General features: G+C 36.1%; 1 protein-coding gene across 1 annotated transcript; it reads left to right on the forward strand.

Moving 5' to 3' along the window:
• Positions 1-6091: 6091 nt before the first annotated feature.
• Positions 6092-6933, forward strand: LOC109222012 (putative EG45-like domain containing protein 1). Its single transcript, XM_019386426.1, has 2 exons — positions 6092-6197; positions 6680-6933. The coding sequence occupies exons 1-2, from the start codon at positions 6092-6094 to the stop codon at positions 6931-6933; spliced, it is 360 nt and encodes a 119-aa protein (XP_019241971.1).
• The last annotated feature ends 2717 nt before the right edge of the window (positions 6934-9650 follow it).

Below are 9650 nucleotides of genomic sequence, written 5' to 3' on the forward strand. Positions count from 1 at the left end.
GAGTACAACACCCCACATACTCAATAAGTAACAAACCTAACACTAGGTTGAAAGTAGTGACGAGCTTGGACAACGGCCAGAGTCCAACACCAATAGCCAAGAATAACTCGTAATAATAACACAAAAGCAGTAAAAGCAATAACTCAAAGATATGATGCTCAGCTCGTTCACATATATGGAAAATAGGCATCTTTTTCAAGTATAACAGTAAAATCCAAATGTTTCGCCGAAATCACCAAAATATGAGTAAATCTGAAAACTGAGAGTTTTTCAAAAACTTCCAAAAACAGCTATGATATTTCATTCTCATATAGCATGAGGAAAGTATATTGCTATGCCTACATGTTAATGTGCGTGTGAAGTTATGAATGTCACAAAATCATGTAGCACGAGTTAATGCATCCATATGCCAACTGTCACGACCCAAACCGATGGGCCACGACGGGCACCCGGTACCTTGCTCAATCGAGTACCAACGTAACGTATCTTTCTTATTGCATTATCATATACACATGACATACGGCCCTAATAGGCCAACACGATTATTTATAAACTCAAGACATCGGCGGACAAGGCCATAAAATCTTTCACGTACAAGACATATGTCTACAAGTCTCTAAGACTACATAAATGTCACAAAGGTCGGGACAGAGTCCCGCCATACCAAACAATAGACGTCTAAATCATACTAACCAAATATGCAACTCCGAAGCAAATGGAGCGCACCAACATCTTTCGCTGAGCTGATAGCCTACTTAGAGGGCTCTCGACCTGTCTATCTGGACCTTGGGCATGAAACGCAGCGTCCCCAGGCAAAAGGGACGTCAGTACGAATGATGTACTGAGTATGTAAGGTACATAAATAAATACATAAGAGACATGGAAGACATATAGAGTACATGACTCAACCTGTAAGTCTGAATAACTTTGTAAATCATAAATTACCTTTAGCGTCATGCATATGCGTATGAATATCGTGGCGTGCTAGGTAAATGTTTCATAATATCATCAGCCTCTGAGGGCCTCCCATCATATCATATAGGCCACTGTGGGCAAAATCATCATCGTATACCAGCTGATCAGGTGCTGGTGCGTATATAACGCCATAACCTTTCCCATATCCCATATACATATATACACATACATATATACGCGTATATAACGCCGTTTGAATACATATATATGCGTATATAACGCCATTTGAATATATACCCGTATATGCGTATGTAATGCCGTAACCTTTTTCTATATCCCATATATATATATATATATATACATACATATATACGCGTATGTAACGCCGTCTGAGTCATGGGTCAATGTACATGTATAAATGCATGAAATGCATATGAAATATAACAACAAAATCTCTCAATACGTCATAAGACCATTATACATTTGATTAATATCATAACATTATTTTACTTTCTGAGACCCATGAACAGACGATGGAATAATAATACATATGGAAATTCAAGAACATAGGCACTTCTAATACTTCTATGAATAGAGTCATATATGGAATTTGTGCATTTACACGTTTCGTTCGTATTGTATTGATCATGCCAAAATAAAGAAGGGATAGCCTTAACATACCTGGACATTCCATGTACCTCATATGTATATGCACCCATAACCTTTAGTATTACCAAGGGCTAAACGTGAAAAAAAAGAGCCACTATTATTTGTTGCCTTGTTGGAGCCCAAACAGTGCTCAATCTTTAAGGCTTAAAGACGCCTTTGCTGAGCTTATGATAACATCCATGGTTGATGTTGAGTTTGAAGTGTTTTGACATTTTGGCTTTAGGTATTTGTATGCATAAGTATGTAGATGCAAATTGACGGATCCTTTAGCAATTGGCTAGGTGTTCTTACATGGTGGAGTGAAGAATCTGTTGGACATAGCCATATGCTTAGGCATTGACTTGTTGAATTTGGGAATTATCATTTCAAAAAGAATACTGTTCCATCTTAAATGTGGAGCTTAACGTTTTCTTCGTCTAGACTTTAGGAAACACATCATACTTAAAGAATAAGTTTTGCCACCCAAAATCCTTATGTGACACATGTGAAAAATGACTAATGAGTCATTGTCCAAGAAATGGGCTTGCTGCCACGTTCATTTTTCTTATAAAGCTTATCCAAAATATTATCCACTTATTCTTTAATCGGGTAATGTCCCGTTACCCGGTAATTAATCAATTACCTGAAAATTTGAGAATTATTCCCACTTACTTAAAATATTACTCTCTTTTCACATACCTTGTACGCCTTACTATTATGATCATGTGGTACCTTGTATGGTACTAGTCCATGAATACCGCGTATTTTAGCTTGAGCCGTAATTTATCCCAAGATACCAAATTTTAACGAAATTCATTCTCTTCGACTTGCTTCCCCTCTTACCTTCACGAATTTATTCATCACTTACAATCCTTAAAATCTCCAAATAATCTTTTTCTTGGACTGATGTCAATTACCTTACGATAAATTCAACGTAAAATACTGCAGGGCGCAACACTGTGGTAACTTATTACTGCAGGACGTAACATCATCGTAATATATTACTGCAGCATAACATTGTCGTAGTATAATACTGCGGGACATAATATTGACGTAATATTGTGGGATGTAACACCAACATGCCAAGTATGAATGTCAAATGTAATGCATTACAGTGATGAGCTCACGTACTCACACTCTCAGAGTACTCAATCTCACTATCTCACACTCGACCACTCGGTACACTCAATCGCTCGAAATTCGGTACCTGCAGTGACTGCTGGTATGTTAGACTACGTATGGGCAGATCTTGCCCAAGCACAAATATAGGCCAACGTGGTTTGCTTTCGCGCGAATCCCTACCCCGTCATGAATCAATAAGACCTGTTGTAGCATGCAACCCGATCCCATCATGAATTATTAAAGCTTGCTACGGCGTGCAGCCTAATCCCATAAATATCGCTCACAATCAGAACGTCGGTCTCGACTCAGTGATCAACCTCTCTAGTCTTTCGGGCTCACAAATCGCATGCCAATCAGCCCAAATAATGATACATGATGTAACAATAAATGATAACAAAGACTGAGATATGAAACGCAAATGAATGAATATGTTATTGCAATTTTAGCAAACAACTCAACAGTAGAAATGACTTCAGTGGGTCCCAACATAATAAGCATACAACCTAAACATGGTTTCTAACATGGATCATAGCTCAAGTACTCTAGCACGTAGAAATTTCATGGATACAAACAGGATTTGGTAACTACATGGTACCACAAAATCAACTGAGTCATAATTCACACGGTGCACCCACGTCATGTAGCATGTGCGTCACCTCAACACCAAAAACATAACACGTATATTCAGGGATTCATACCCCTAGCACGAAGTTTAGAAGTTATATTTACCTCGAACAAAATGAATCCATTACTGAGCAAGCGAAACAATACTCTAGAAATGCCATGTGCGTACCGACCTTCGAACGGCTCAAAACTAGCAAAAAGCAACTCAAGAACAACAAATAATGCCATAGGAAACAAACTTAATTGATAAATATCAAATCTTTAATTAAAAGTCGAAAGTCAACCAAAACGTCTATGTCGGGCTCGCTTGGGATTCTTAATCCATGCATACACGAGCGAAGCCCGAACAAATACAAGCTCACACAAATAAAAACATCAATCGGACTCTCATATCTCAACCGATTACATAAAACATCGCCCTTGGGTGTTCATAACCCAAGAGTCCAACCCATACTAGTTGGGTCCCACATCTCCCGAAATACACTCCAAAACTCTCCAAATACAAGTATGTTGTTCTCCTAATATAGGAGAACAAAACTCCAAAAGGAATCGGGAAATAAATGCCTCTAAATCATTTTCAATTGTTTAAAATTTAGAACATAACGCTAGGTCTTGCTTTAAAGAATTAAATGGGTTTTCAATTGAAATCATGGATGAAAGCTTAAACCAAGGGAATAAATCAAAGGAAAATACTTAGTTCATGATTTAGACCTTACCCCATGGAAGAAACTTGAAGAACATCCTTGAATTCTCCCAATCCCAAACTTTCAAGATGAGGAAAACTCCAACAACTTCAATAGCCATAAACGCCTAGCTATTATACCTCTTTTCTTGTTCCAAATGATGTTGAAACTCACTTTTGATGCCTCCAATGGATTATTCGTGAAATTCCAGTCAAGTTAGGATTTTGAATCACTCCATTTGACCTTATAATGATGGAGGTATGTTGGTTTTAATATTTGAGAGTAAAGCAGATTTTCAAGCACAAATTCAGTGATAATTTTGTAAGTAATCTGAAACAGCTCGCAACCCAATTCTTAGTAAAATGATCATACATTCCTCATACGATGTCAAAACTTGATGGTTTCAGTTGCTATGGTTCCAGAATTATGATACAGATATAATAACTTAGACGAAACACAAATCAAATGTCGTTGCTCAATATGGTAACATTTTTATGCTCAAATCGATGTCGAAATCGAAAACAATCACCATTCAACCCAAACTTATTCAATACTCATCGAAATTTAACCAAACATTGTGGGCATGTAAAAAATCATCATAAAAACTTATTGGACCAATTAAATAGGTGAAAATGGATCATTTGTGTTGGTATCCACAGGTTTTGTTAAACATTTGAGATCATCTGGAGTATATTTAAGTTAGTTTGATCGCGATTAAAATTGTAAATTAGAAGAATACATTGTTGAACAATATAGAAAATTTATGCCAAACTGGTAGACTTTGATGAATAATTTATTAAATATGTAGATGTTAATAATACATCAGTCGCACCGATCTGGTGAAGTCTGATGAATAATTGAATAAGCACAAAATTATGTCAATCGGGTAGAGTTTGTAAATAATTTAACAAATAAATTGAATGTAGATAACACAAATAATGCGATATGATAGAGTTCTGTGAAAAATTGAACAATTAGAAAGTCATGTCAATCGGATAGAATTTATAACAACTAACAGTATAAATAGGGTATATAATAAAATATATCTATCCGGTGGAGAAATTCTTGACAATAAATAAATGTATAGGCTCCACAGGTTATTTTTTAAATAAAATTAAAAATGAAGACAATAGTTAGAAACCAGTCCATTATAGGGCCATTCAGTCCAATTTAACCCATACTAACGATAGGTTAAAATATCATGGTATAGTCAGTTTTCACACTGGTCAATGAAAAATAGCCAGCGTTTACCAAGTCAATAAAAAATAACCACTATTTTGCTGCAACAGGGACCGGTCCAATATAATATACGGGAGTTCTGGAGCATTTGTGTACGAACTCCAGCATATTATGCTGGACTGGTATACTTTGCTAACTCCTGGAAATTTGCGGGAGACTGGAGCACCAGTGCTCCAAACTCCAGTATATTATACTGGACAATTATACTTGCTGGAACTCCCGTAAAATTTGCGGGAGTTCCAGCATAATTATGCTTGAACTCCCGTAAAATTTGCGGGAGTTCCAGCATAGTTATCCTGGAACTCCCGTAAAATTTACGGGAGTTCCAACATACTTATGCTGGAACTCCCATAAAATTTGCGGGCGTGTTTTTCCGGATTTTGAACAGTGTTTTCGCTCAGATTTAAAGTGGCTAAATTTCGATGACTTTTAAAACTTGGCTATTTTTCAACGACCAGTGGTAAATCTGGCTATTTTTGAATTTCTCCCTAACGATAGCTCTTAATTGTTTTGGTAGGATAAATTTAACAGTTTGCACAAGGCTAAAGAGATAAAACATTCTTTATTAACTTATTATGATTCAAAAAATTATTAACTTACCATATCTCAGGTGATATGTAATAATTAACCTACCTAAAAAATTGCGTTAGAACTATTGTCATGCAATCACAAGTGGAATAAGAAAATATTGTAATTCAAATGTATATAGTAAGACAAGAAATACATTATAAATGAATTGCCTTAATTCTGTTAATTGGTTACCATATTTTAGATATTGGACACTTAGAAAAAATACTATATAAAGATAGTTGTTGGTTAAATACTATATCAGTGAAGTAAAAATTAGTTTCATAAAAGAAATGGCAATTCCTAAAATTATTTTGCTCATTATTGGTGTTGTGACTACTTTGCTTTCTATAGCTTTGGCGACACCGGGGATTGCCACATTTTATACGCAATATGTTCGTAAGTATTTTAGTTTTGTACGCAAACAAAATGCGATTTTACGTTGCATACACCGAGTAGTGTAAATTTTCTTTACTCTATAAATAAATATTAATTTATAATATCAAGTTAGTTATCATAATTTATATTTATTGAGATATTTAACTACAATTATTACCCTGTATATGGCTTGATATTTTTACACCACCAACACATGAATTTAACTTTTAAAAAAAATAGCTTTATTGATAAGAAAAAATAGTATGATAAATTACTAACAAATTCCTTTTTATGAAATAATAAAAAATAAAAAGGTTATTGATGATACATGAGCCATTTGACTTTATAAACAAAACAAGAACAATTATGTTATTCAAGTGAGCAACAACGCAAGTGTCTCATTTAATTATTTGCTTAATATTACCAAAAGAAAAATAAACAAATTGATATAGCTAATTCGGAAATTGTTTAGAATTGAGGTTTTATTATTATTATTGGTGCAGCTTCATCATGTTATGGAAACACACCCCAAGGTGCCATTATAGCAGCAGCAAGTGATCCTCTATGGAATAATGGTGCAATATGTGGAAAAACATTCAATGTCACATGCACTGGTCCTTGCACTGGCAAGAGTATTTTGGTAAAGATTGTTGATCATTGCCCTGGATGTGGTGGAACTCTGGATCTCTCTAAAGAAGCCTTCTCAACCATTGCTAATCCGGTCGCTGGCGTTATTAAGATCGACTATGTCCAGTAAGTAACGATATACAAATATTTATAAATATATGTGTTGTATCTGCCACTGAGTATATTATTCTATGATTTTCAGGACTTCATGAGGGCATCAAAGGCGCATGGAATTCAAAACTATACTATATATAACATGTCAAATATATTCCATAGTGAAGTTGATTTGATCAATAATCACAATTGAATTCATGTATCAATTCTAAGAACAAAAGTTCATTTCCTTTTCTCTTTTGTTCTATGTTGGAAAATATTGAGTTTGTTTTATCAAATGCAAGCTATTTAGCACATGAAGACCATAAGGCACAATTTTATTTTTATTTTGTTTTATATGGGAGAGGAAAGATAAGAGACAGATCGTTTGGATTCATTATTAATGAGGATATAGAATACTATACATTGATGAATCAAAGAGAAATTCAACAAACAAAAAGAAAGATATTCTTTGGGATCATTCTTTCCTTCAAATGAAATTAAAGAGATAGAATCAGAGGGATTCACGAAATGCCTTTCCATGAATAAGTTTTAGTAACGGAACTATTCTCAACGACCCTTAAGATCGTCATTAAAAAATTTTGTTGTCACTTTTTCTATTTTTGAGGCAACCGGATAAAGTCATTTTTCTTGTAATGCTTCCCCATTTTCCTTTCTGTTCCTCTATCGGTAATAAAAAAGCTAAAAATATACAGTTTGTTTGGTTAAAGTAGATGCATAATATTATCAATTAAGAAAGATCATTATAGATAAAAGAGCTCCTTAGAGCAATCAAGTTTCCAGAGCGAGCTAAAATATTATACGCAGTACTAATTTTCCAAAACAAAAACAATCTTGGAAGTATCCCTCCTTAGCAAAACAAAACAAAAAGGAGGGGTAGAAAAATTGGTGTAAATCTTGCAAAACATGCGCAGGAAGGGCATGAGTACACCACAACGGTACTCAGTAAGTGCCAAGCCTAACCTCGATCGGGTAGTGACGAGGAAGGTCAGGGCCCTACTGAGGTTAAAGAATATACAAGGTATAACAGTATAGTATAAGACAATATACTTAAGTGCAACAGTAAGAAGTAACACAGGATAGAAGAACAACAACAACTTTAATAGAGACAAAATAATCGCGGAAAGGAATACAACTCAACACGGAGATAAAACTGGGGATCTCCCAAGCGACCGTCCTGTAGTCCCCAAATATAAATATCTAGTGGATCCCCCGGGTGCTGTCTCGTAGTCCAACTCATAATGCGCGGGGATCTACCAGAATCCCAATCCATAGTCCCTAATGTAGATATCTAGTACTGGGGGAATCTACCGGGTGTAGTCCCGTAGTTTCAATATAAATATTCAGGTGGATCTCCCAGAATACAATTCCGTAGTCCCAATAAAAACATACAGGGGGATCTCCCGGGATACCATCCCGTAGTCCCAAAGTAAAAACACAATAGCAACACAAAGAATACTCAATTCAATTCAAATTTCAATACCAAAGTGAAACAGGCATTTCTAGCCTAGCATGCTGCACATAATCCAAATAAGGCAATTTGAGCAAGTAAAGCAATTAATTCAATTAAACATGCTTCCCTAGGCTAAAAGCAAGTATAAATTACATGCAGTATGAACAGGAAAAACAAAATCACATTTATAGTTACTTAAAGAAAACAGATTTTCAACAATTAGCACAAGTACACACTCGTCACCTCATGTACAAGGAATTTCAATTATCTACAAACCAAATCCTAAGGGGAGTTTTTCCCACACAAGGTTAGGCAATCAACTTACCTTGAACCGGCTCAAACTCAACCTGAAACCACGCTCTTGCAATGAGTACTCGACTCCAAATGGCCCAAGTCTGTTCAAATTAATTGCATAATGTAAATAATACTTCAAGTAACTGATTCCTTAATTATATTCTAAGCTAATATGCGAAATTGGGTAAAATGACCTGTGAGGCCCAGTAAAACTTTTGGCTCAAAACCCAGTGACTTGTGGTGTCGGCTCCGAATATGTGTTAGGAATGTGTAGAATTCTTCGCGGCTCGCCGGTTCGCTGCGGTTCGGACCCTTGGTATTGATCTAAGCTTTTAAAAAAAAAATCAAAAGAATCAATTTTCCAGAAACAGTGGGTTGGTTAAACTTGAGGTCAAGATGCGGTCCAAAATGCGATCGCATTTCTACCGCAGAGTGGAACAGAAGAGTTGTCAAAATTAATGTTGAAAATGCGGTCTATTATGCGATCGCATAACCAATATGCGGACCACATAGTTGTCGCATAAGTTCCTCAAGGATTTGTGAAGGTCCGTTCTGCGGTGCAAAATGCGACCGCATAACAGGAATGCGGACCACATTCCTGTTTCAGACCCAAATAGATTCCTCAGAGTTTTGGGGGCAATTCTGCGGTCCAATCTGCGGACCGCATTTCAATCCTGCGATCGCAGAATGCGACCGCAGATCTTGCTCGGGCTTCTATTTTTCTAAATTTTATACCCGACCCCCTTTTTAATAAAACACCCCAGCCCCTCATTTTTAACGATCTTCCACACAAATAAGAGAGAGGAAGAGAGGGTTCTTGAGAGAGAAAGTCATCTCCATCAATTTGACTCTCCAAAACTATCTGGGACGGGAAATTTCAAAGTGTGTGTGTGTCTTCATCCCCATTCTTGCAGGTAAAATCCCTAACCATTTTTGTTAAATTTCTGGTTTAAACGTAAGGGGGGGGGGTATTCGTGATGCTATTG

The sequence above is a fragment of the Nicotiana attenuata genome, unplaced genomic scaffold, assembly GCF_001879085.1.
Source record: "Nicotiana attenuata strain UT unplaced genomic scaffold, NIATTr2, whole genome shotgun sequence".
Lineage (NCBI taxonomy): Eukaryota > Viridiplantae > Streptophyta > Magnoliopsida > Solanales > Solanaceae > Nicotiana > Nicotiana attenuata.